Raw genomic sequence first — 27,722 nt, forward strand, 5'->3', positions numbered from 1 at the left:
GATAAAGGCTCTGCGAAAGTAATTTCATTATACTATTTTCTGCTAAAAGCATATATTTAATAAAAGTACCTTTTATAAACCATCATTTAGTGGTCATATCCAAAATCATTTTTTTACTATATATTCCCTCAACATTGATTTTCTAATGTATATATTTACCTTCACCAGCCTGTGCTCTCTAATAGTTTCATGGATGTATGTCTGCTTTTTTCATTTAGATTTTAGTCTCCTCTGGGGAAGGGACCTTCTTTCCCTCTCATTTGTTTCCTTATACCTGTTACTATGTGATTTATATACAATAATGTATGATTTGTTGTGGATATTAACCCACCGTCATCAACAACCTATGCTTTAGCAGTGAGAATGAATTTGAATTAGTCTGGCACTAGTTTGTGATCATGCATTTTTATCTGTAATCAGACAAAAAGAATGACGCTAACTTCTTGCATATAGGAATGAAATTCATTGGTTTGATTTCAAGCATATTCATAAACACACAGCATAGCATACTTCACACAATAGTATTTTTACAGAAGCCTCGTGAATTAATGAAATTTAATGTTTACAACTCAATTTAACATGCTAAAAATGCATGTGTTTTCACTATAAAATATATCTCCATCTGCCATCACAAATTGCATTGTACTTTGCACATACTATGATCTGTGTGTGATTTAGAATGAAAATGACATTATTTAGAGATTTTTATTCATGTGATTTTACCAAAGTTTATGAAAGGAAGCCATGTCTACTGAAAAATGACCAATGACTTTGGATGATTTTATTACCAGAAGTCCATTAAAGAATGTATAGGTATTTGGCCATATATTTTAGGATGACCCAAAGAAATGTATAGCAATTAATCATTGTCACTAAGGCTTCTCAACTAAGGCTTCTCAACATATGAAAAAAGCAGCAAATACTAGTTTAAAGAATAGTATCAAAGAGTTGTGATTGCATAGAACTGTTTTTTTTTTTTTTTTGTACCAGGGATCGAACTCAGGACCTTCCTCTTGCGAGGTAGGCGGTGGAACCACTGAACTAAATCCCTGATCCGCATAGAACTTTTTTTCAATATTATAAGTTCAATTGTTTTTTATCTTAATAATAGAAACAAACTAGATCTTTATATCCTTTATTATTATTAAAAAGAATTGGGCACAGCAAATATTGGCCCACTACTTTTGCCTTAGAAATTTACAGACATTAAAATGAATAGTGGCTAATGTGTGGACATTTATTTTGTTACATGACCTATATATCTCTACCAAAGCAAAAATTTTTTTTATGTTTTTAGAAAATAGGGCAGATTGAATATAGTAGAGGTTTGTGTCTCTTTTTAGGAACTTTATATTACATATAATTTTACACATGTTTTGTCTATTGTGCTGGTTAGGGAAGAGTGTCAAATTGGATTGGTTTTGAGTATGTGAAGATGAGCAATAGAGGCATGGCCTTGGGGTCTGTCTCTAGTTCCTTGCCCTTCCTGTTATTTTCTCGCTGCTGTGCTTCCTGACCAACATGAACTAAGCAGCTTTGTCCCCACAGGCCCTGCCACCCTGATGTTTCTGCCTTGGAACCAGCTGATCATGGACTGAAACCATGAGCAAATTAAACCTTTCTTCCTTTAAATTGTATGATTTGGGTAATGTGTCTCAGCAATAGCAGAAGCTGATTAATACATCTATATTTTATATATATGCTTAGTATTATTTTTCTGTTATTGTTTTAAATGGTTTTTATTATGATGGAGAAAACTGAATAGGTTTCACTTTATTTGTCTTAGATAAGTCTTAACAATTTTGAAGTTGTTTTGTTTTGTTTTTTTTGTTTTTGGTACCAGGGGTCGAACTCAGTACCTTGCCCTTGATAGGCAGGCAGTGGCACCACTGAGCTAAATCCCCAGCCCCCAAAGTTGTTGATTATGTGATTATTAACTTTGAAAATTCATTGTCAAAATTTATGTTTTGAAAAATTTTATTAATGTTGGGTGTATTAAGTTATTTATATTTGTCAAAATATACAAAATTTCAGTGAGGAGGAATAAACCCAAGATATCTATCATAGTGACTATAGTAAATAATTGTCTTTTCTGTTCTTCAGAATTGCTAAGAAATTAGATATTAAGTTTTCTGACCACAAAATATAAAAATGTGAGGTAATGCATATGTTAGTTTGATTTATCATAAACACATACATTTTTTCAGTTAAACATAAGCATGATAAGTGCAAAAATGGTATTTAACCATGTATATGCAAACACAAAATAATCTCTGAGGTATCTTTTTCAGTTTTAGATGGAAGGGATTTACAAATATCATATGAAAATAAACCAGAAGGACTCAAACAGTTACCATAAAAAGTCAAATTCTGAGACAGGAAAAAACATTTGAACTCGTCAAAATATTTTTAACATCCATAATGTTGACCTAAGGAAATAGTTCTTTTCAGATTTGATTGCAGTTATTTTGTGCTAAAAATTTCTATGAATATTAATTTTTTGATCTTTGTCCATGTAGCTCTCACACTCTATAAGGTGTCTGTAATTACATGTTTTTGGCACTGCACCTGGTAGGTGAGAAGGAAGGTTGCTTCAGTTGTTGTTGTTCCTTCATCACATAGCAATTACCTGTCAATTCTCCTTACCCCCGTTACAGTACAAGAAAATTGATGTATCTTCTCTGGGTATCCAGACAGTATAATATACAAATTGAGTCAGGGAAAAAGGATATGTGAGGGTGGTATATGATAATGTTTCTGTTGTCCTCATTGCATTAGAGGAATTTCTTATTTGCCTTATTCATGACCGATAAACTTAGTGTCAGCACCTTTTCACTTTCAGAGCTTACAGATTAGGAATGTGATTTCTAGGAGTTAGTTCATTTAGTTCAACTAAAAGAAATTGGATGCTCTGTGGAGTACACAACAGAATTTTAATTGTATTATTTAGCTTAGGAAGATAAACATTTTTTGTGGAAGTTAACATTGTGTTATACATTTGATTGGTTATATCATGAAAAAGGTTGCTTTAGTAAATGTTCTAACATAATTATATTCGTGACTTGAAACATATTAAGGAAGATATAAAATATGCCTGGATTTTACTTGAATATTTGGAATGCTCTTTCCTATTGGTTCCCTCTATTTACTATAGATTGAAGAGTCTAGTTTCATTTTCCTTCACACTTTAAAATAATTTTCCCATCATTACTATGGGGTAAGACCTCCTCTTGTACTTTTCTAATAATTTTTAATGGACAGTGGCAAAGAAAATATGTACCTTGTTGGGGATTTAAGCAGATTCAGGCTTAAGTCATTTCTTAGACTATAATGTAGACAGTGTAAGAAATTGATTTTTATGAATAAGAAACTTTAACCCTTTGGGAGGGAATTTTAACTTAAACTCTTACCCTAAAGAGATTTTTCAGGGCTGGGGATTTAGCTCAGTGGCACCTCGCAAGCGCAAGGTCCTGAGTTTGATCCTCAGTACCAGAAAAAAAGAAAAAAAAAGAGAGAGATTTTTCTCTGTAATTTGAGCATTTACATTTTTTAAATATTGAGGAGAAATTTCTTTTTATATAATATAAACACCTAGAAAGAATGCATAGTTCCTCCTTTGTAAGGAACACTTAAAAATATTTAAGTAGCATGAAACAGAGCAGGATCTTTCCAGTGAGACTGATGAAAAGAATAAATGCAGCCATAGAGGAAGGTGGAAGTTCTTTGGTGTTTTGCAAGGCAGTTGTAATCTATCATAGGACTGAAGTCAAAACCACTGAGAGGCAGAGCTGGAAAATTGACACGTTCAACCTTTCCATGAATCAGGTAAGATAAGCCATCAGTGAATGTCATGCTTCAAAGTCTTATGCACAAATGTCTAGAAATGGCAGTACTACATTAAATATCTTTTTATTGATTTATATATTGATAGTGGAAACAATGAAGTTCATTTAGCTAAACAAATTATCTTTTAAAGATGCTGAAAATACTGTACTGTTTTCCTTGGCTACTGTTTAGAGACACTGATCCATAGACCGAATGTACAATACTGTTTGTGTTGGGTCACACATTGGTTTTAATTACCTGGGACTCTTTTTGTTTCCTAAAGTACATATAACTAAGGTTCAGTTTTAATTACATTGAGAGACATTACATTGACATCATTGGTATTAAAATGAGATATTTTCCTGCAAAATCAATTACCCTCTCCCTCTTTCTCATCCCTCCTTCCTCCTCCGTCCTCCCTTCTCTCTTCTCTCTCTCCCTGCCTCTCTTACCTCTTTAGAGCTAATCTTGACCTCTTAAGTGTACATTAATCTTCTTGATTGTTCTTTGTATTGTTTATGTTTGGTAGTTCATTTGTTATACCTGGTACCCTGACAAGTGACTGCAAAGAGAAGCTTAGATATGCACATGCCAAGACAATACATTAACTTGATAGCAGAAAATCACCAAGATGTTTATATCTCAAAAAGTGAGACTGTGAATTATATAGACTGTCCCCCTGCCAGAGAAATATGTGAACTATATTTTGGCTCTGTTTTTTCTGCTAAGCTTCAATTTTAGTTGGAGTCTCTAGATATCTTTCCTTAGCATTATTTGGTAGAGAGTTTAAGAGAGAATAAAAACATGGATTGAAAAGGACTTTACTTACCTAAAGACATGAAATAAGCTGTTAAATAATGATAGCATATATTTGTGTATCTAATCATGGACACACACACACACACACACACACACATTATGTAGTTCTGTAGCAATCATGAATTCTTCTGGAATTACTAGTCAGATGTTGTTATAGAAAATTATGTCATGCCGAAGACACCGAATCACCCTGCTGCAGACAGGCAGCCACCTGGTTCCACACTACAAAGATGCAGAGGACACCAGACCACCAGACCAAGGTACTGAGTCCCGCTGTCCCCGGACCAGAGGTAGGGGCTTCTGAGCTGTCGTCCCACTGCTCCTGGTCCAGAGGAAGGGGCTTCCCGGTCACCATCCCTCCCGCTGATCCCAGCCCAGAGGAAAGGGCTTTTGGGCCACCTTCTGTCCCGCTGCTCCTGGCCCAGAGGAAGGGGCTTCTGAGCCACCATCCCACTGCTCCTTGTCCACAGGAAGGGGCTTCCCAGCCACCATTCCTCCCACTGCTCCCAGCCCAAAGGAAAGGGCTTTTGGGTCACCATCCCTACTGCTGCTCCCGGCACCTGTCCCACCTCACCCAGCTCAGAGGAGGTAATCCGTGCAGACGCTAACAGCCCCCTGCCCCAGTTGAAATGAGAAAACATGTAAATAAGTCTAAAAACCAGACTTCCAGATCACCTACAGCAACCCCAAAGGGAAATGAGATGGAACACTGATACTCAACCACCCGGACCCACTGAACTGGAAACAAAAGGGAATCTGGAAAAAATGAAATCAGAAATAATTTCTCAGATAACAGGAGAAATTGTGCCCCTAGTGCAAGACATGATTAATAAATCTAGAGAGGAGCTGAGGAACATGATGGAATCCCAACATAAGAAACAAATGGAATCCATAAAACAGATGCAAATAGATTTCCAGGACATGAAAAACTCCACTGAAAGTCTACACAGCAGAATGAGGCAACGTGAGAACAGAATTTCAGATATAGAAGATAAGATTGCAATTAGTGACCAGGAAAAGAAAAATTGCTTCGAAATTGTAAGGGAACATAAGAAATCAATCCAGCAGCTGCTAGATGATGCAAAGAAGAATAACATAAGACTGATTGGGCTCAATGAAGAAACAGGAGAGAGTAGAGATGACATAAAAAATCTCTTCACAGAAATAATGGCAGAAAACTTCCCAAGCAGGGGGAAAGAGCTTGACATACAGATAAGTGAGGCATATAGGACTCCAAATAGCCTTGATCAAAAAAAATCTACACATAGGCATATAATTGTTAAGATTCCAGAAACACAACAGAAGAACAAAGTTCTCCAAGCAGTCAGAGAAAAGAAACAAATCACATACAAAGGAAAGTCCATCAGAATCACAGCAGACTTCTCAACACAAACCATCAAGGCAAGAAGAGCTTGGAGTGACATATTCCAAGCCCTAAAAGAAAACAGCCTCCAAATCAGATTGGTGTACCCTGCAAAACTATCTTTCAAAATGGATGGAGAAATAAGATACTTTCATGACAAAGAGCACCTTAGGAACTTCGTGAATACCAAACCAGCACTCTGATGAATTTTACACAATATCTTAGGAACAGACATTGAGGATCACAACCCCAAGAAGCAAAGCAGAATGAACCCATCTGGCATGACAAGAAATTAAATGTAAAGGGGGAGAACCCAACAAAAAGAAAAAGTCATGGCAATGACAATTCAATACGTTTCAGTTATAACCATCAACGTTAATGGTCTCAACTCACCAATCAAAAGAAATAGACTGGCAGAATGGGTCAAGAAGCAAAATCCAACAATATGCTGCATACAAGAAACACACTTAATTCAAGAGGAAACTCATAGATTGAAAGTTAAAGGGTGGAAAACAATACTCCATGAGACATGAACCCCGAAAAAAAGCAGGAGTAGCTATCCTCTATGCAGATCGAGTAGATTTCAAACGAAAACTGATTAAGAGAGATGAAGAAGGACACTACATCCTTGTAAAGGGAAGAATCCAAGAGGAAGAGATGACAATCATAAATATCTATGCACCAAACACTAGTGCACCCAACTATATAAAACAAATACTAACAGACATGAAAAGTCATATATGCACTAATACAATTGTAGTGGGAGACCTCAACACCCCACTGTCACAAATAGATAGATCAACTAGACTAAAAATAAGTAATAAAATACTAGAACTCAATTGAACTCTTGAACAAATGAACTTAACAGATGTTTACAGAGGCTTCCACCCCACAAAATCAGAATACACATTCTTCTCAGCTGCACATGTGTCACTCTCCAAAATAGACCACATACTCACACATAGAACATGTTTAAGTAAGTGCAAAGGAATTGAAGTTATCCCCTGTATATTATCAGACCATAGTGCGATGAAACTGGAGATCCATAGCAAAAGAAACTCAAAAAATGTCATAAACATGTGGAAATTGAACAACACACTTCTGAATAACCAGTGTGTCACAGAGGAAATTAAAGAAGAAATCAGACACTTCCTTCAATTAAATGACAATGACAATACAACTTATCGGAATCTACGGGACACAATAAAAGCAGTCTTACGAGGGAAATTCATAGCAGTGAATAAGCATATTAGGAAAACAGAAGGAGCCCAATTAAACAACCTGATGCTGAACCTCAAGCTTCTAGACAAAGAAGAGCAGGACAACCCCAAAGCTCATACAAGGGAGGAAATTATAAAGATCAGAGCAGAAATCAATGCAATGGAGACTAAGAGAACAATACAAAAAAATGAATGAAGCCAAGGTTTGGTTCTTCGAAAGAATCAACAAAATTGGCAAACCTTTAGGCATCCCTGTCAGAAAAAGGAAAGAAAAGGCCCAAATCCATGCAATTAGGAATGAAAAGGGTGAAATTACAACAGACCCAGCAGAAATCCAGAGGATCATCAATACCTACTTCCAGAACCTATACGCCAATAAAATGGACAACACAGAAATGGACAGATTCCTAGATGCATATGAATTACCAAAGTTGAACGAAGAAGACCTAAAAATTCTGAACAACCCAATATCAACCAATGAAATTGAAAATGTAATTAAAAAATTATCAACTAAGAAAAGCCTGGGTCCTGATGGTTTCACTGCTGAATTCTACAAGACATTTAGAAAGGAACTGCTGCCACTACTGTTTAAACTCTTCAATGAAATTGAAAGGGAAGCAATACTCCCGAAATCATTCCTGGGAGCAAGCATCGCCTTGATCCCCAAAGCAGAGAAAGACCCAACTGAAAAGGAGAACTATAGGCTAATCTCACTAATGAACATAGATGCAAAAATCCTTAATAAGATAATGGCAAACAGAATGCAGAAGATCGTCAAGAAGATCATACACCCTGATCAAGTGGGATTCATCCCAGGGATGCAGGGATGGTTCAATATACGTAAATCAATCAATGTAATACACTATATCAGTAGAGCCAAGGACAGAAACCATATGATTATCTCCACAGACGCAGGAAAAGCATTTGACAAAATCCAACATGCATTTATGAAAAAAACCCTACAAAAAATTGGAATAGATGTTCTCTACCTCAAACTGATAGAAGCCATCTATGAAAAACCAACAGCCAATATCATACTAAATGGTCAAAAACTGAAATCCTTCACACTAAAATCAGAAACAAGACAAGGATGTCCACTATCACCACTCTTGTTCAATATAGTTCTGGAAACCTTAGCCATGGCAATTAGACAAGAGAAAGAAATAAAAGGAATAAAGATAGGTAATGAAGAAGTCAAATTGTCATTATTTGCAGATGACATGATACTCTATATAGAAGACCCCAAGAACTCCACCAAAAGTCTTCTAGACTTAATAATCAAATTCAGTCAAGTAGCTGGTTACAAGGTCAACACACAAAAATCAATAGCTTTCCTCTACACCAATGACAGACTCACTGAGAGAGAAATAGGGCAAATAATTCCTTTCACAATAGCATCCAAAAACCTGAAATATCTAGGAATCATCCTAATGAAAGAAATCAAAGACCTCTTCTCTGAAAACTATGGCACTCTGAAAAGAGAGACTGAAGATGATATCAGAAAATGGGCAGACATCCCCTGATCCTGGGTAGGAAGGGTTAATATAGTGAAAATGACCATACTTCCAAAACTGCTATATAGATTTAATGCAATTCCAATTGAGATCCCAGCGGCATACTTCATGGACCTTGAGAAAACAATCCAAAAATTCATTTGGAACAAGAAGAGACCCAGAATAGCAAAAGCAATTCTAGGTAACAGAGACATGGCAGGGGGTATCACAATCCCCAACCTGCAACTCTACTACAAAGCTACTGTGATAAAAGCAGCATGGTACTGGCAAAGAAACAGACTTGAGGACCAGTGGAACAGATTAGAAGATGCAGAAACAATGCCAGACACACTCAGCCATCTCATCTTCGATAAAGGAGCCAAACACCCTCCTTGGAGGAAAGATAGCCTCTTTAATAAACTGTGCTGGAAAAATTGGGCTTCAACTTGCCAAAGATTAAAACTAGACCTATATCTCTCACCATGCACTAAACTAAAATCAAAATGGATTAAAGATCTAAATATTAAAATCGAAACTCTGAACCAGTTGGAACAGAGGTTAGGTAGAACCCTTGAAGACATCGGTGTAGGAAAAGATTTTATAAACGAAACCTCAGTTGCCTGTGAACTAGCACAAACAATGAACAAGTGGGATCTTTTCTTATTAAAAGGCTTCTGCACAGCAAGAGAAACCACCAGCAGTGTGAAGAGACAACCCACAATGTGGGAAAAAATCTTCACCTGCTCTTCCTCAGACGAAGGTCTACTATCTCGAATCTCTAAAGAACTTAAAAAGATCAGACCTCCCAAATTTAAAGACCCAATCCAAAAATGGACATCTGAAATGAACAGACATTTCTCAGACAAAGAAGTAGAAATAGCAAATAAATACATGAAAAAATGTTCAACATCACTGGTCATTCGAGAGATGCAAATGAAAACAATGCTGAGATTCCACTTCAGTCCAGGAAGAATGGCTGCTATCATGAAATCAACCAATAACAAATGTTGGCGGGGCTGTGGGGAAAGAGGAACCCTGCTCCACTGCTGGTGGGAGTGTTGACTCTTGCAAGCACTGTGGAAATCAGTATGGAGATACCTCAAAGAACTAGGACTGGAAGTCCCATTTGACCCCGCTATTCCACTGCTGGGGATCTTCCCCAAAGAATTAAAAGAATCATACCACAGTGATGTATGTGCACCCATGTTCATAGCAGCGCAGTTTGTAATAGCTAAAACTTGGAAACAGCCCAAATGCCCATCAACTGGAGACTGGATAAAGAAAATGTGTTTTTTTTAATAAAACAGAGTACTACTCAGCCATAAAAAATGGGAAATTAGAGACATTTATAGCTAAGTGGATGCACATTGAGGGGATACTCTTAAGTGAAATAAATAGGACACACATGTGTAAATACCCAGTAGTTTCTCTGGTGGGAGTAACTGACAGTGTAAATAACGACTAAATGTATAATAGGTAATGTGGAATGGGAAAGAAAGGGGCAAAGGGGAATGAAGTGGGAGGGCTAGGGGAACGGATTGAAGGGAATGGGGTTAATATGAGAAAATGGAAAAACAGGAACAAAATCATTGTAAATAGGGAGGAATGGAGCGTTTGAAGGGAGGGCTGGGCAAGGGTGAAAAATAAGAACCAAGAGAGACTATGTAAAGGTGCAAATTTCCAATGATGAATGTCATTATATTGTATACCTAAAATGTACCAATGATTAGAATGAATAATCGATAATTCAAAATAGGAAGAAAAGGTCCAAAGTGGTAGGGGTAGTGGGAAGTTCAAGAGAAAGGGAAGAAGGGAAAGGAAAAATGATGAGAAATGCAAAAAATGGAAATAAAGTCTTTGTAAATAGGGAAGGTTGGAGGGTGTGAAGGGAGGGCTAGGAATGGGGAAAAAATAAGAACCAAGATGCATTATATACAGGAACAATTCCCAATGAGAAATGTAATTGTGTTGTATACCTACAATGTACCAATAAAAGAATTTAATACAAAAACAAATTATGTACTGGTCCTGTTTTAGTAATTTCTAATTATATGATTTTAATAAGCAAGTACTTTGTAGTCAGGTATGGGTTTGGGTCCTGGAACTTCTACTTGCTCCTTGAATTATGTTTGACGAATTACTTAACTGTATTGCTTCTCAGTTTCTTTACCTAGAAGCCATTTTCAGAATGGCTAAACTTCAAAAATTAAGAGTATCCAATGCTGACAAGGGCTTATCATAATTGGAACTATAACACTTTGCCAAAAGAGTGCTTAGTGGAATGGCCATATTAGAAAGTAGGACTTTTTTCTAAGTTAAACATACACTTATAAAACCCAGAAGATCCCACCCTAGGTATTTTCCCAAAAGAAAAAAATAGGCTTACAGAAATATTTACATGTGAGTATTTATAATACTTTTATTCACAGTCATTTCAACCTGGAGACAATTGAAATGTGCATTAGCTAATGCACAGATAAAATGTGGTATATATCTCCATACAGTACCAAGGACTGAATTACTGATCCATACAGCTAAATGCTTGTATATTATAATATTATGCTAAGCAAAAGAGGCTTGACACAGAAAAGCTTCATACTCTACAATTCTATTTTCAGTGGCACTCTGGAAAAAATAGAACTATAGGGACATCAGTCAGATAAATAGTGATCATGGGATTGAGAGTAGAGAAAGGGAATTGACTGCCTAGGGGAGCTGGAGGATGTTTTGTAGTGATGGAAGTATTCTATACCTTGTTTATGTGAGTCGTTACATAATTATATTTTGTCAAAATGATGAATTGCACTCTATGTAGATCATACCTCAGTAAAAAGGAAGGAAAAAAAAGTGTGTGTTTCAGGGATGGTATGGAAATTATAAAAGATCATTCTCCCTTATGTTTTCTTCTTTTGGCTATTTATTATTTTCTGCTTATATCTCTCATAAATTTAAGGTCCATGATGAATTTCAGGGATGAGATACTATAGAAAACATTATGTGTTTATCTGTGTTCATCTGCAATCCTTGAGTCAGATTTGAAATCGAGTCTTCAAGTATATTCTTATGGTTCTAGGTATCCCAATTAGTACTGAATAACTTAGAGCTGGAATTTACATACATTGTAAAATGTACCAAGTTTTTATCTGCTTCAACTGGATTCCTATCCCTTTCTCCTGGTAGTGAGAATGCATAGTATGGTTTTGAGGGTATAAGAAGTGTTCTCCAGGTATGGCTCTGAGTCCTGCCCAAGAAAAGTTTCCTCTATTACTCTGGAAACCTTTGTCCTATTCCACAATAGTTCTGAAATATGAGTAAGCATTAGAATCACTAGCAAGAATAGTTAAAATAACAACTTGCTCCTTTCCTCCCCCAGGTACTCATTCCACAATAGCTCTAGGGTAGGAGCCAAGAATTTGCATTTCTAACATCCCCAAATAGTGTTGATGTTGCTGGTTGGGGTGTATACTTTAAGAAACTAATTTATACTTCTGGTGTTACAGTGTCAAAAATCCTGCCCATGTATAGGAACCAGAATTTGCTTTTAAAATTCTTCATCATTTCATGAGCACTTTAGTATTTGTGTGTGAGGAGGATGGGGGGGGGAGGATATGAATCAATAAACAGTAAGTACTAGGTTAGAGACCATACAGTGTTTGATGCCTGAAAGACAGAGAAATGGTACTGATGATACTGGTAAGAGAAAAAGGAAAAAGTGGAATCTAGCTACATAGCCTTTTCTTTTAACCTTCTGAGTGTAATCATGCTACATCATACTTATCTCCTTAGCAACAACTTTGAGTTCCTGTTCTATTTTTTTTTTTTTTTTTTTGGTACTGGGGATCGAACTTGGGTCCTTGCGCTTGCTCAGCAGGTGGCAAAACCACTGAGCTAAATCCCCAGCCCCCTATTCTATTTTTAAAAGTCTGAAAACTTTTACTAGGCCTCTTCTGACTAGTGGCCTAAAATATTCTCAGTTGAAACTTTTCACTGCCTTGTTTATAATAAATAGGCCCCTTCTCCTCACACCTAAGTTTCATAATTCTATCCTTTTTTTTCCCCTAAGAATGATAGTAATTTTCACTGAATGAAAACAAAGTTCTACGAACTGCATAACTTGAAACAGTTTGGGCTGTGTGGGTGACTGAGTTCAAGTGAACAAGTATAAATCATGCTCTAATATCAAATATATCTCTAAACCCAAAAAGAAATAATCCTAATAGTTTTAATAGCAGTAGATATAAAGAAATATAAGTAAAATTCAGAATTTAAAAAGTTTGTTTTAAAGAAATCACAGGTGTATTTTTTCTTCCCAAATGCCAAAGCAGATATTGAGGGCTGAATACATAAATTTGTTCAGAATTCCTACTATGTTAAGGTTACTGTAAAATATATTGTGCTGTAATCATATCTATTGAATTTTCTCTGTGATAGATTAAATACAGTATATTATACTTAGAGTTGATGTCCCTCTATTCCTCTACCACCACCCACCACACTGATTATCAAGACTCTTTAGAGAAAATAGCTTATTGCACTATATGATTACATGCCTCAATTGAGTAGTAGCCCAGTGCCAATTATCATTACAATGCCATATTGATTTTTTCTCATTTCCATTATGGAAATTAGAATGTGTTTAAAAGGAGCTTCGATATATATTGTAGATGTGACTGTTTCTTAATATGAGTTATATTTTTAAGATATTTTCTTAAGTGATCTAATGACTCTTACTGATATTCTCTTAAAAATGTAGTCTTGTGCTACAGTGATAAGCTTTACATTAGGTACATATGAAATGAAGAGTTTAAAGAATGTGGAATAGAAACTGTCTTTAATTACTATGTTTAAATAGGTTTAAATATGTTGAGTACAATGGCTAGGAATGTATCTCCATGGTATAACACTTGCCTAGCATGCATGAGGCCTTGAGTTCAACTCCAAGTACCACGCACACACACACAAACAGTATAGATTTTAGTCGTTGCTTCATGGAAGTCTGCTACATATTTATGTATGAAGTTCTCAGGCATTGTGAGACTGCTTATGCTGTTAGCCACCCTCACTAGTACAGTTAATTTAAATCAGCAAATATTTATTTAGTGTTGACTGTATATACATATTTATTTAGTGATTATAAGCCACTGTGCTAAGTGCTCTGGGAGAAAGAAAGATAAATGAGATAATATACTATCTTTAGAGAATTTACAATCCAGGCTTGTGTATAAGACATGTGTGGCATGAATCAGAATGTCAGCAGTGGAAGATAAAGATCACATGGGAATTCAAAGAGACAGAACTAACATTTGGTGGGAGGACTTGCAGGGGAAAAATATTAATGGCTCAAAATTACCAAGTTGAGCCTTGAAGCCTTGGAGAAATGGTGTTGGGGTTTTCTTCTTGGAAGAAAGAATAAATGACATACACAGGGAAATTCTGGGAAGGTGCCAGGAATTATCATCCTTCTGATTTTATTGGCACATGTGGTATAAGGCCTGGAAGCTGGAAAGGTAGAATAAGGCTACATCAGGCTACATACGTTAGGTAGTCCAAGGGAAATTTTTATAGAGAAGTGTATTGTTTAGTGCAACTTAATCTGGCATTTTAGAAAATGCACAAGAGAAAAGAATGAGTCTCAGGAGACCCCATTTGGGAGTTTCCAGGCATATTAAAGAAAAGATAATTAGGGCTAGATTGTTAGCATAGAGAGTGAAAAAGAGGGAGGAGTCATTGGGAGAAGTCATTTTAGAAGTAGAACATTCATGACCAGATGCCACAAAGTCAGATCAAGTGCTTTGTGTTCTATCTTTCAAGCTTCTCCCATACATAGGATTTAGTCTCCTGACGTTCTCCCAAGCTTGCTTACTCAGCTTCCACACACTGGTCTCCTGATAGTTCCTGCAGTATTTCAAACTAGTAGCTAATGGTTTGGACTGCAGGACTCAGTCTACCCTTAGTTCTTCTACTAGAAAAGTCCTAACTTCCTATAAGGCTCTGCTCAAGTGCTAAGTTTTTACAAAAGGTCTTTCACTCACCAAACATTGAAAAATAGCATCCCAGCACCCCTTTTATTCCATTTATCAAGTGTTATTTTTCTTTACTGCATCAAAACAATGTCATTTTTTTATATTGTGTTTATCATTTGTCTTCCTCTCTTTAGATGTTAAGCTCCATGAGGGTAGGGGTTTAGTTTTGTTGCCTGTTATAATTCTGCCACCTGCAACATGCTTGGAGATATATATATATATGTATATATATATATGTACATATATATATTCCAAAAATATTTGTTGAATGAATGAACAGAATAAATGGAAAGGTTAAGAGAATGAGAGATCAAATATTTATGCTACTATTAGAAATGTGAAGAACTCAAAGGGTAATAATGTTACTAACAATATCGGTAAGAATGGAGGAGGAATTGCTTCAGGGAAGTGAAAACAAGGGAAGATAAATTCAGCTTCTAAATTCAAGCCTAAGCATAGGATGTGGGTGAAACAACCAAGGAAGTGCTGTATAATGAGTGATCAAAAATATGAAGAGAGAGCCAGGGATTTAGCTCAGTAGTTCCACCGCCTGCCTCACAAGTGCAAGGTCCTGAATTCGATCCCTGGTACCAAAAAACCCCCCAAAAAACAAAAATGAACAAAAAAAATATGAAGAGATTTCTGAGTTTTAGGTTAAGATTCCTGCATCAACCTCACAGTCACAACTTTAATCAGTGGTGATAGAATAAAAGAATGACAAGCAATATTAAAATAAGATTTTCAGATTTGGAAACCGAAATTTCATTTTGAATAATATTTTAAATATATGAACTTATTTACACATTCTTTTTATCTCTTAGCTGGGTTAACAACTTTGGCCATGAAGGTCTTGGACTTTTACTGGATGTGTTGGAAAAGCTTCTGGACAAAAAACAGTAAGAATAAACATTTAGAAAAATTTTCCAAAGGAGAAAATTTTTAAGCATGACATGTTATGATTTTTTTTCATACTTAGGCAAGAAAATATTGACAAGAAGAATCAATATAAACTAATTCAGTGCCTCAAAGCATTTATGAATAATAAGGTAAGTAATAATTATTTATGCCTCTGTTCCTAAAGGGGAGAACTTGCCTGACAGTATAAAAGTATGAAACAGACAAAATACTGGATGTGTGCTCTGTTTACAAAGGGGCCTTTATGATGCAAATTGTCATATATTCCATTTAAATATTTAAAATATACTTTGCTTCACATAATATTTACTGGTAGGCTGCGCATATATATCTTGTTACCAAATGAGGTAATACTTATTTTTCTTTTATACTAGTAGGAAAACTTAAATGTCATAAATTGAATACCGTTTCCATACTTTTTATTCCATTGAAAAGAAAAAGGGTAAGGTTTGACATTTTTGCTAAGAATATTGTAAGATTAAAATTTCTCTTTTATGTTCAATAAATGTTGGTGAGTTAACATACATGAACAATATCTCTGGAAGATAGTGGGGATTTTAGTTTTGGTATATGTATAACACTAGGAAGAACTATATGAATTTTAGAATATTTTTTGTTATTGTTTTAGAAATTACCTGCTCTATATAACTATAATTCACCTAATTACATAATTACTTAGATGCTGTTTTACCAATCTTAAAATACTTAATAGAAACAAATAATTATAACAATAACAAGAAACTGGCCACATGTGAAATTTATAGCTGTTGTGGTAACATAGCTAATGCAAAAAGATTACATATTTAAGTTATGCGCAGTCTTTCTTATGCATATGGAATTATGCATCACTATTTTTATAACATACACATGTTTATCAGCAAAGAATACTGACACATGCCATGGATGCTTGCTAGTAGACTCCTGCATAAAATATAGTCATAGTGCTATTTCTGAATCTTGCTTACAAAAACACTGGTACTAGTACAGAATTTCTCAACTTATGTGCCCAAATTATACAGAATCTTATGCCTACCAAGAAATCATTTATTTTACATTGCTTCTCAACAACTCAGGATAGATCTCTTTCTTAAATTGAGGGAAAGAATAACGTAATAGAAAGAGAACATAATAAGAGAAATCAAGAGATTATAGTTCAAACTTTACCACTAATAAGATGCCTTTGGAAAATAACTTGACCTCTCTGGTCAATCAGTTCCATTATTTGTCAACTGAACTTTAAGACTGTTTGTTTTACATTCTTATTGACTTGTGTTGTTAACTTCCGCGTCTTTCCAGTACATCAAATAATTAAAATCAGAATAGTCACTAGAGAAGTTTGTATTAGTAAGATTTCCTATAGAACCTTTTCCTACAGGATATACTTTGATGTATCAACATATTGTTTTTATTTCTTAAGACTTTGTCAGTTTTGAAGAACGGATGATTTTTCGTGGATTATCCTAAACTAAGTTTAAGTTAGGTCATGTTTATGTCTTACATATAGGTCCTCAGAACATGAATAAATTGGTCTTTAAAGTTATAGGCATTTGAAACAATAGGCATAAATATGTATTGAGGATAGAAAATATGCAGTGTTATATTCATTTCATGTTAGAATAAATTGTCCAAATGTAGAAAGGAAACTTTCATCTGGAATGACTTAAAGAGCAATTATGTTTTGTGGCCCCAAAGAGTTTAGATTACTTACTTCAGAAACTCCCTCTGTGCAATATATGGAACAATAAAACCATAAAAAGCAAGTCATTGTTCCTTAACTTCCATTACCATAATATTGCTTGGATGTTTGGATTGAGTGGTTTTTCTGGTATATTTCTCATGTCTTTATTTTTATATTTGGTATATTCCTACATATTAGAAATTATTATTAATAAATAAAATCTTGAAATTTTAAAATATTTCATTGTCATTCTAATTGACTTCTAAAGCTGTTAAGTTTTGTAACTGTGGTAGTTATTCAGCTCTCAGATTTACACATGTGCTTTTTTAAAAAAAATACATGTGCTTTTTACTTATATTTCTTAGTTTTTATTATGTACTGGCCACCTTTATATATACACATCCTATCCCTTTTTTTTTCTTTTCTCTTCCCAGTATTTTTCATCTTTTCTTGTTTCCACATGTTTCCTTATTTATTAGGATCCATGCTAAAGTCACGTTTTGGGAAAAGACACTAGAAGAGTTTGACAGGAAAGTACAGCAACAGGAGGTGTTCTTTAAAGTGACTGACAAGTCTGAATGCCTTACTCCATCAACACAGAGCTGGATTTCCAAATTCTGTCCTATTCCTAGCTTGCATTCCACTGGATCATAACAGTGACTCACCTTCTGGGTGATTTTTTGTTTTTTTTTAAGCAAAGATGAAGGGAAAATGAACTAAGATGCTAGGCCATGTTGGCATCTTGCAGTAATTCCCTAAGGTCATTTGATATATTAACCTTAAATATTGTATTCTTTAGACACTGTTACTGAAAAACTGTTAAAGAAATAATGTTCAAAATTATTAAAAACTGTTACATCTCTAAATATTAATAAATATCTTTTTACCTGAAAAAAGTCACATTTAGGAGCTTTAGCAATGATTCCTTCCTCTAAGTTCTTTTAGAAGTTAAATTAAAAACCATGCTATTGTTCATATATTTGATACTTAACTACAGGTTAGCTTGAAGTGATAATTTTGCTCTCATGAAACATTGTCAGACTTCACCAAGACACTGTAAAATGAAACAACTGTATTTCATGAGAAATATAAGAAATAGCTTGTGGAACATAGATGAAAGAAAACATTACCTTCTTCAGTATAAGAAAAACCCAAGTTTTAAGCTCTCTGTAGCATTTTATCTATTTGTTTGTGTGTGTGTATGTGTGTGTGTGTGTGTACACATACATATATGGGTTCATGCCTAGAAAATAAATGAAAATGATGCCTTCTCTGCCTACTGACTGTGACACTTAATAAAACCCAGCTGCCATATCTTTGGGTTCATAGCCTTTGTAGAAAGGAGGAGGGTAAGAACAAGAAGGGGTGAAAAATCCATGTCAAGGTTTATCACTTCTTTAACTCGCATATAGTACATAATTGGGCTTTTTTTTTTTTTTTTTTTTTTTTTGGTAACGGGGATCGAACTCGGGTCCTTGTGCTTGCATAGCAGGCATCGAAACCACTGAGCTAAATCCCCGGCCCCATAATTGGGCTTTTAAATTCACTTAATTTCCCATGCAAACATACTGAATAATTTAACTATAAATTCCAGACTTCCTCAGGGATACCCAGTGGGACAGAATTGTATTAGCAAATCATATTAGTATATGTTTCACATGTTCTTCTTTGTTGAAGAAATACTAATTGTTCCCATATTTCTCTCAAATTTTTGTGGAAATTGTACAGTAGACTAATGGAGCTCATATCTGACCAAGGGACAAAAACTCTAAGATATAGTCAGTTTAAATAAAAAACAATAGGTAACTAATTGAATTTGAAAACCATTTATATATTTTAGCACCTCAGTGTGGAAGTGTGGGTGTTTTTGAAAATCATTTTAGGTTGCTTTTCTTTAAAATTAAAGGTATGTTCCATAGACATTTTAATTTTGACTAATGATTTTTTTCTTTTAGTTTGGATTGCAAAGGATTTTAGGAGATGAAAGAAGTCTTTTACTATTGGCAAGAGCAATTGATCCCAAACAACCCAACATGATGACTGAAATAGTAAAAATACTTTCTGCTATTTGTATTGTTGGAGAAGAGAACATGTAAGTATTTCTATATTATATTAATTGCATAGAAAATGACACTTGAAATTGATGAGTTTTACTTATGTTCTGTTTCTTTAGATAAATTGCATGAAAACAATAATAGAGTTTAGAAAATTATTGACTGACATTTTTATCTTGTCTGTTTATATTTTAGCTTTTTTTGTTGATATTATGAAAACTAGGTTTAAACTAATAGACTTCTAATGGGAAATTCTTCAAAGATGAGTTCAAAATAAATAATTTTATGCTACTGAAGGTAAAGCAATCATTAGAAAAATGGGCAAAAATCAGTTATTTTCACAAATACATACATGCATATTTTATGTTGTACACCCGGAAATCTTTACTTCTTTAATTGAATTAACTAGATGCCTTTATTTTGTGCTATTGCTTTGTAACAGAATGTACTTTGCTTGCCTACAAAAACTGAAGTGAGGAATTATTTATGGAGTGCAATAAACTAATCTCTTAGAAAAAGAATAGGCTGTTGATATTTATTGTGTATGTATATTCCAAAGTTAGCAAGTGTGGTCAAACATGCTTTGGATCATATCTTATGGAAATAATAATGAATCAAAACCAGAATTTGAGTTCATTAATAAGTCTAGTTTAAGAGAAATCACTATAATAAAAACGAAGTGTACTTAGGACACTTTTGAACATTTTATGTGACAGTAATACTTTCAATTTGAACCAGAACAGGCCATGCAAAGATTTAGGGATGTTTCAAGATATTGATTTTCTCATAACTGTTAGAATAAAATGAGATACTGCTTAGTCCTACCTACTGCACTTAAAGGTCAAAAGACAAACATTACACAAAAATATCTACAACTTTAAGTCTTTTCTTAATGAGAACAAAGGAAGTAACATGCAAAAGTAAAATTTTCATACACATCTTAGAAAAATCTGTTTATTTATATGGGCCGGGGATTTAGCTCAGTGATGTTGCCACCTGCCTTGCAAGCACAAGGTCCCAAGTTCGATCCCTGGAACCCCCCCAAAAAACACAAGACATATTTTGCTTGTCAATTAGCATTTCAATATTTAATTCATAAAATACAACCTAGCCTGGTATACTTATTATAATTCAATTATCATTCCAGGTGTCATTTGATAAAAGTAAGAGGCTACAAAAAAAATTAAAAACCTGAGGGTAGAGAGGAAGAGGAAAAAAATTGAGATGCATTATGTACATGTACCAATTTCCCATAACAAATGTAATCATTATATACTGCAAACATATACTAATAAAAATTTTTTACAAGTAGCAAACTATATAAATGGAGGTTAGTTTGATATCAACATTGTGTAGAGATATCACCAATATTTTTATTCAGATAAATAAATTTCTTGTGCCATATAGAGATGTCTTTAATTAGTTGAAATTTCTCTTTTAGAAAATTCTTTTTTATTCCATAATTCATTCTTTCTAGCACTTTATGTTTACATTATATTAATATCTATATTAACATATAAACTTCAAAACCATAAAATTTTAATTTAACATTATCTAATCAAGTGTGCTTCTCAGGGTGTCTGCTAGAAAAATTAGTTTCCTGAAGACTATTCGAATTTTCATTTTGGTGCCCTAAATTATTTAAAGTTGTTAATATTTATCTTTAGAAATATATTTACAGGAACACAACTGTAATAATTGTAATGGTCTTTCAGTTAGAAGGAAGTTTTTCAAGAGACCTATTATTATTATTTTTTGGTACTGGGGATCGAACTCGGGTCCTTGGGCTTGTGCAGCAGGCAGCGAAACCACTGAGGTAAATCCTCGGCCCAAGAGACCTGTTTTATATTATGGTGCTCATAGTTAATAACAATATAATGTGTACTTGACATTAGCTTAGAGTAGATTTTTATGTACATATACACAAAAATAAGTATGTGATGTATTACATATGTCATTTAGTTTGATATCACCATTTCACAGTAAATGCGCATTTCAAAACTTTGCATTGTTCTTCATATACCTGTATACAGTTTTTGTCAATTAAAACTATTGAATAATAAGTTTTAAAATTGTAGTGATCTATTTAAGCATTTACACCAGAAAACAAACAGGTAAGACTGAAAGGAATAACCCATGCTAGTGTGTGTGGGTGTGTGTGTGGGTGTGGGTGTGTGTGTGAAGTAATTCTCATTCTGTTTCTTCTTTTTTATCCCTTGTTTTTTTCTACAGTCTGGATAAACTTTTAGGGGCAATAACTACTGCAGCAGAAAGAAATAACAGGGAACGATTTTCACCAGTTGTGGAAGGATTAGAAAATCACGAAGCTTTGCAATTACAGGTCAGTTAATTTTGTCTTAAATTGCATCTAGAATTACATTTAGAGTACTCATTTTTTGTGACATCCTACTCCATTTTACCTTGCATTTAAATACTAAGGAATGTAAAAATAAAATTCCTCCTATTGTTGGAAGTTTGGTTTGTGAGAATAACAATTTGTTTAAACTCAGGAAAATATTACTAAATTACTATGAATATGGCCCCTATGATTATCATTGATATCATAATTTACTAATTAGTGTAATAATCCCAGGAAGTTGAAGACTTAGTAATAAACAGGGCCAAAGGATAAGCAATTCAGTGAGTGCTATTATCCTAAGAGATGTTAGTGAAGTCTGTGGGATTTTTGTAGAAATTTAAGAAAATGATATTTGTCTCTCTTTGTGACATTCAAGCAACATTCATAGGTCTGACTCACCAAAATAGAGGTGACTGAATTGTTACTGTGTGTCGGGTTTCATCTGATAGCCTTGTGTAGACCCAGCCTAAATATTTCCTTCAGAAAATAACAAATTTATAAATTGTGTGGTATGCAGAATTTTGGTTTAATAAAGTTGTTTTATTAAGATAAAGAAAATAACAGGGCCGGGGATTTTAGCTCAGTAGTTTCATTGCCTGCTTGTGCACGAGCACAAGGACCTGAGTTCGATCCTCGGTACCAAAAAAAAAAAAAAGATAAAGAAAATAACAAACCTGCTGTCTTTTCTTCAGGTGATTACAGGAAATGATCCATTTTATGAAAAATAACTTTGTTCTTGAGGGATGAGAATTCCTGTTTATTACTTGTATTTATAATATTTGGTCCTAGATTAAACATTTTAATTTGAATATGTCATTTGATTTAATTATCCAACACAGCTTTACAGGCGTATTTTGCTTATGAGATATGTAGGGTGAATGAGTTAAGTTAACTTGTATAAAGTGACTCAGTGTATAAGTCAGAATTTGATACCTGGTATGTCTAGTCTCTGATCGTAATCTCTTTCTTATAGATAGTATATGCATCTTAATGCACCATGGAAAACAGTCTTTGAAAGATATTTTAAATTCTTTGTATGGTCATTCAACAGAGAACATGGTTCCACATTTAATTTTATTAAATCGTTCAGTATTGAGTGTTGAAATATTAAAATTTCTTACCTGATAAAAAACTAACAAAATTTTGTACTTGTTTATTATGAGATATTGGTATTGTTTTCCACCAGAGTTTGAGACTATCAGATAGATGAACTGTCTGGTGTAAAGAGCATCTATAGTGTGACATAGTTGTAGTAAGTTAAACTTGTATGATGTGGTTTTAAGTCATATATACTTTTTAAAAACTAGGATTTTTATGGACTGGGGATTTAGCTCAGTGGTTCTGCTGCCTGGCTGGCAAGTGCAAGGTCCCGAGTTCGATTTCCAGTACCACAAAACAAACTAAAAAATAAAAACTAGGATTTTTCCACTTTTTTCTTTTTATAATACATTTCTCTATCATGAAATTTAATCTCAATGAAATTTCATACCTGTACCAAAAAATTAAAAACGTTTTTAGTTCACTTTTTGAAAGTTTTGTCTTTGTTCCTAGGATTTGGGCTACAACTAAATTTCATTGACATTCAGACATATGTCTAAATTTGTGCATCTCTTGGAAAGTTTATACAGGAAAAATGAAATATTTTTATTATATTTATACTCAGTTTGCCAAGCTTGGGCCAAATATATTTACATATTTGAAGAATTTTTTAAATGAATTTTTAACTACAATTCTGTGAATTATGCATTATTATCTCCAGTTTGCTAATCAAGGAAATGAGTTTCCAGGAGGCTAAGTAACCCACTCAAAATCACATAACAGTTAAGGGACGAAGTGTGTTTTAAATTTGGATTTTTATGATGACAATATGTGTATACTGCTTTACCTATACTTTAAAGTGATGCTTCTATCATAGTGTAGTTTACTCCAAACAGTGAGATGGTATTGACATTTCCTATCTTGCAGCAAGTTGGGCAGAATAGAATTTTTAAAGTGGCATGTTTTTAACATGAAACATGGAAAAATTAGAGACATCTTGATAACTACTCAAGAGATTGTTGAATCCTGCTTATAGATGTAAAACATGCAAACACTATTTGAAATTTCCTACCTTAATGAGCTACAAAAATTAGTAATTTGTTATATACAGAGCCTAGTACTCTCACAAGAATTGTGAAGTGGGTTTATTTGGAGTATTTAGTGTAAAAGAAAACATATCCTCTAAAAGTTCAAAAATATATTCAGGATACGGAAATGAAAAACAAAAGTTTAAATCTGTTGTTTAAAAAATACAATTATGATTGTATTTTAACAAAATGGCTTTTCTATTTTGGTAGTATCCTGAGACTTCTCAAAATGTTTTCATAGTCGCAGGAATTAATTCTTTCAAATACAGGATTAATAATATTTTAAAATAACAATTATATAACTTCTCTCCCTTCTTATTTTAAGACAGGTTATTAACTTACAGATTTTTTCCAGTTCACTTTTAAAGTAAAATTTTACCTGTGATAAAATTTTCATTATTTTTAGCAGTTCGTGAAATAGGTAGAAGATAAACCGTATATCTTGATACGCTGTCTCTTCATTGACTTCTCTTTACCTTAGGTGTATTCTCCATTCTCACATATTGCAACATCTTTTCATCTGACTTAATGCTTCTAACTAGCCCCTTATCTCCCTTTTTCATTTTGAAGTTCATGTCTCTAAAAGAATAATCTTTACTAGTTTTCTAATGTACTTTTCACTACCCAGCTTTCTCACAGCTCTCAATAAGGTCTACAATGATCTTCTAATTTCAAAATCCAGTGACTTCTTTCCAATCCTGATCACTTGGCACTATTGATCATTCCATTTTTTAAATTGTTAACTACCCTTGCCTTTCCTGGCACTGTTCTCTTCCTGCTCTCTGACTACCTGTAATTGTCCTTTCACTATCATTTTAATATGTTTCTTGTCTTCTGACTTCTCAGGTATTATGTTCTCCATTTTCTATCGGTGGTCACCTTCTATTATCATTTTACGTTATTCTATCCATACATGCCTATACATATATACACATACATGTAATTATGATCATTGGCATGTACGTATTTTATTTTCTCCATGAACAATCTCAATTACTTCCCTGCTTTTTATATCCAACTATGTCACAGTAAATCTCCAGATATATAAGTCCAGTTCATGCCACTTTCCATTTTCAAATCTACTTATCCAAATGCATAACTAGGTATCTTATATGCTTCACAAAAATAAAAATAGAAAAATAGCATTTATAATCCAAACTGTATTCTAAATGTTTCACCTATGCTATCTCATTTAAATGTCACATCAATTTTATGAGAGATAATAATAATATTTCCATTTTATTGTATGGATAGTTAGGCAAAGCCCAGATTAGACACCAGGGAGTCTGACTCTAAAACACATGCTGTAACTACTATGATGAATATTTTCTTATATTAAAACCAAACTCATTATCTCTTGTAATATAAAAGGCAATGGCAAATTTTAAACTCAACACATTGACTTTTTCAGCACTATTTGGCACTATTGGTCACTTCTTCAGTAGTGCTCTCTTCTCTATTTCTATGATACTAAGCTCTTCTTGTTTCTCATTTACCTCTGTGTTTCATTTAAAATTTCCTATTTCTATGTTTGTCCTTAAATTATCTGAGTGAGAGAGCTTGATCCTTAGTCCTTCCTTTCTTCATTTTAATGATCCAAGTGGAGTCTTATCCATTGTCCTCATTTCAGCTGTCATATGGAGTGTCTTCCCCTGAGCTTTTCTCTTTCAGTTTCCTCCTGACTCACATAACCCATATGTTCAGCTGTCCCCAATTCAAGTTCTGCATTGTTTAACTATATTTATCTTTTCACTTATCTGTCTCTTTCCTACTCTAATCTTAACCCTAGTTAACCTTAGAATTATCTACCAATTAGCATATATCATAAATATAATAGTCATCTTTGAATCTACCCTAAAACCATTGGCATCCTTCCTTCCATCAGGAACCAGATCCTACCAATTCCACTTTCAACCTTGCCGTAATGTCCACCCCCCGACCCGACATTTTAAAATTTCAGCCCATTGTCATGTCTCACTATTTTATAATTTCCCCAGACTTTTTAACATTTGTCATTTTAACCCCCTTTATATCATAATGCACAAAGTTATTTTTCTGAAATTCAGTTCTATCAGATCACTGCTAAACACCTATAAGGGCTTTTACATATTTTATTAGGATTAAAGTCTAGTCCTAGCCCCCCCCAAAACACTTCATGTTTTGGTCGTTGTATTCTTTCTAAACTTGTATTTCACTACTCTTCTTTATATACTTATTGATTCAAACATACTGTGCTTTGTTTCCTAAACTCTTTATACTGTTAATACAATTTGTATTCAGCAAAGCTGAATCTAAGAGGTAGAGGGAATCCAAGGCTAAAGGTCATGAGTTCTAGTCTTATCATTGGGGTTGATTAGCTATGTGACCTTAGGCAAATTACCTAATCTCACTAGGATTTTTTATTTATTTGTGAAAAACTTACTGGACCAGAGTATTTTATGTTCTCTGGAGTTTTAAAATCCCATGATTTTTTACTTTATATCTCTGTAGTTGGATTATTTTTTCTTTTGGGGGGGCAAAAGGTGGGGTGATTTTGCACTATAAGAGGAAAACAGTTCACTCACGCTCTTAAAGATTTATATACTTAGAAAATTGTTTTGCTTTTAACATGTCTATTACAACAGATGCAATTCACATCTGACTAGGTTTTGTTTTCTCTTTCCCCTCCCACAACCATGTTCCTCAGGCCATTTCCTTGTAATTGAGCAATCAATGAATGTACTTTCAGCACACAGGCCCACCAGTACTTTTAAAGTCTATTCTTACAGGGTGCAAATGGATTTCAGTAATTTATACAAACAAGTGAGTTATGCTCAGTCACTGCAATTTTAAGCTACTATACCCAGGAAGTATTCAGTAATGAATTCTGTAGTTCTTTGGATCTTACGTGTTTTTTTGTTTGTTTGTTTGTTTTCGTATTGGGGATCGAACTCAGGAACTTGTATTTGTGAGGCAGGCGCTGGAACCACTGAGCTAAATCCCCAGCCTTGGATCTTAGGTTTTAAAGATTAGGATAGAAGTCTTCTTCCTAAAGTCTCCAGTGCAGTGCTATTCAATCTAAACTTTCTGCATTGTGCTATATCCATGCTGACCAATATGGCAGCTTTGAGCTCCATGTAGATTTTGAGCATGTGAACTATGGCAAGTGAAACTAAACAGCTTAATACTTAACTTAATTGCTATTAAGTTAAACTGTGATGAGAGGTGCTATTCTGTGTCTATGTGTGTAGTCACATGTGTGTGCATGTATTTGCATGCATATGCATACCAAGTAGGGAGGAGCATGGCTGAAATTAAAGGAGAGGGAGTGTAGGAGCCATTATTTTGGATGATAGAAGGCTATCCATATGTTACTGCTTAGAATGTGTAGTCACTGAGTTTTAACCCAATCTAATAATTGTTTTCTACTTTTGCTGTTTCTGTTCATATTTCATGATATACTATAACTTCTTTATGTACTAGACAATATACTGTTAAAATAATTGTCTTTCTAATCTGTAGTTTTAAAGCTAGATATTCCTAGTATATCGAACATAATGTACAATTAAACTTTATTATTTTGCTCATCCTTAAAATCTTTTTTTGGATGAATTTATGAATGGAGTTTGTAATACATCTGAATGTACTGGAAATTTTCTGCATTTGTAATAAGGTGATGATATTTAGAAATACGAGTATCCGCAATGCCTTGTGACTTTGTGTAAGTTATTTGCTTTGAGGCTCAACTTCCTCATCTGTCAAATGAGGATACTGGAAATATTTCTCTCATGTGCTTTTCTATGAGGATGAAATTAGATGGTGAATTATGTAAGCATCTTATACATTTTTGAGTAATTAATAACAAAAA

The 27,722-nt window shown here is 34.1% G+C and overlaps 1 protein-coding gene across 7 annotated transcripts in view; it reads left to right on the forward strand.

Moving 5' to 3' along the window:
* The window catches only part of Diaph2 (diaphanous related formin 2), a 979,330-nt gene that overhangs the window by 227,293 nt on the left and 724,315 nt on the right, over nucleotides 1-27,722 (forward strand). For all 7 annotated transcript variants that reach the window (XM_087196779.1, XM_021247648.2, XM_087196782.1 and 4 more), the window contains 4 exons: nucleotides 15,565-15,639; nucleotides 15,720-15,789; nucleotides 19,292-19,428; nucleotides 21,623-21,731. In XM_087196779.1, the coding sequence (XP_087052905.1) occupies nucleotides 15,565-15,639; nucleotides 15,720-15,789; nucleotides 19,292-19,428; nucleotides 21,623-21,731 (391 nt within the window). The remainder of the gene's footprint in view (nucleotides 1-15,564; nucleotides 15,640-15,719; nucleotides 15,790-19,291; nucleotides 19,429-21,622; nucleotides 21,732-27,722) is intronic.

The sequence above is a fragment of the Heterocephalus glaber genome, unplaced genomic scaffold, assembly GCF_053883595.1.
Source record: "Heterocephalus glaber isolate CG9 unplaced genomic scaffold, H.glaber_assembly_v1.0 deba00001613, whole genome shotgun sequence".
Lineage (NCBI taxonomy): Eukaryota > Metazoa > Chordata > Mammalia > Rodentia > Bathyergidae > Heterocephalus > Heterocephalus glaber.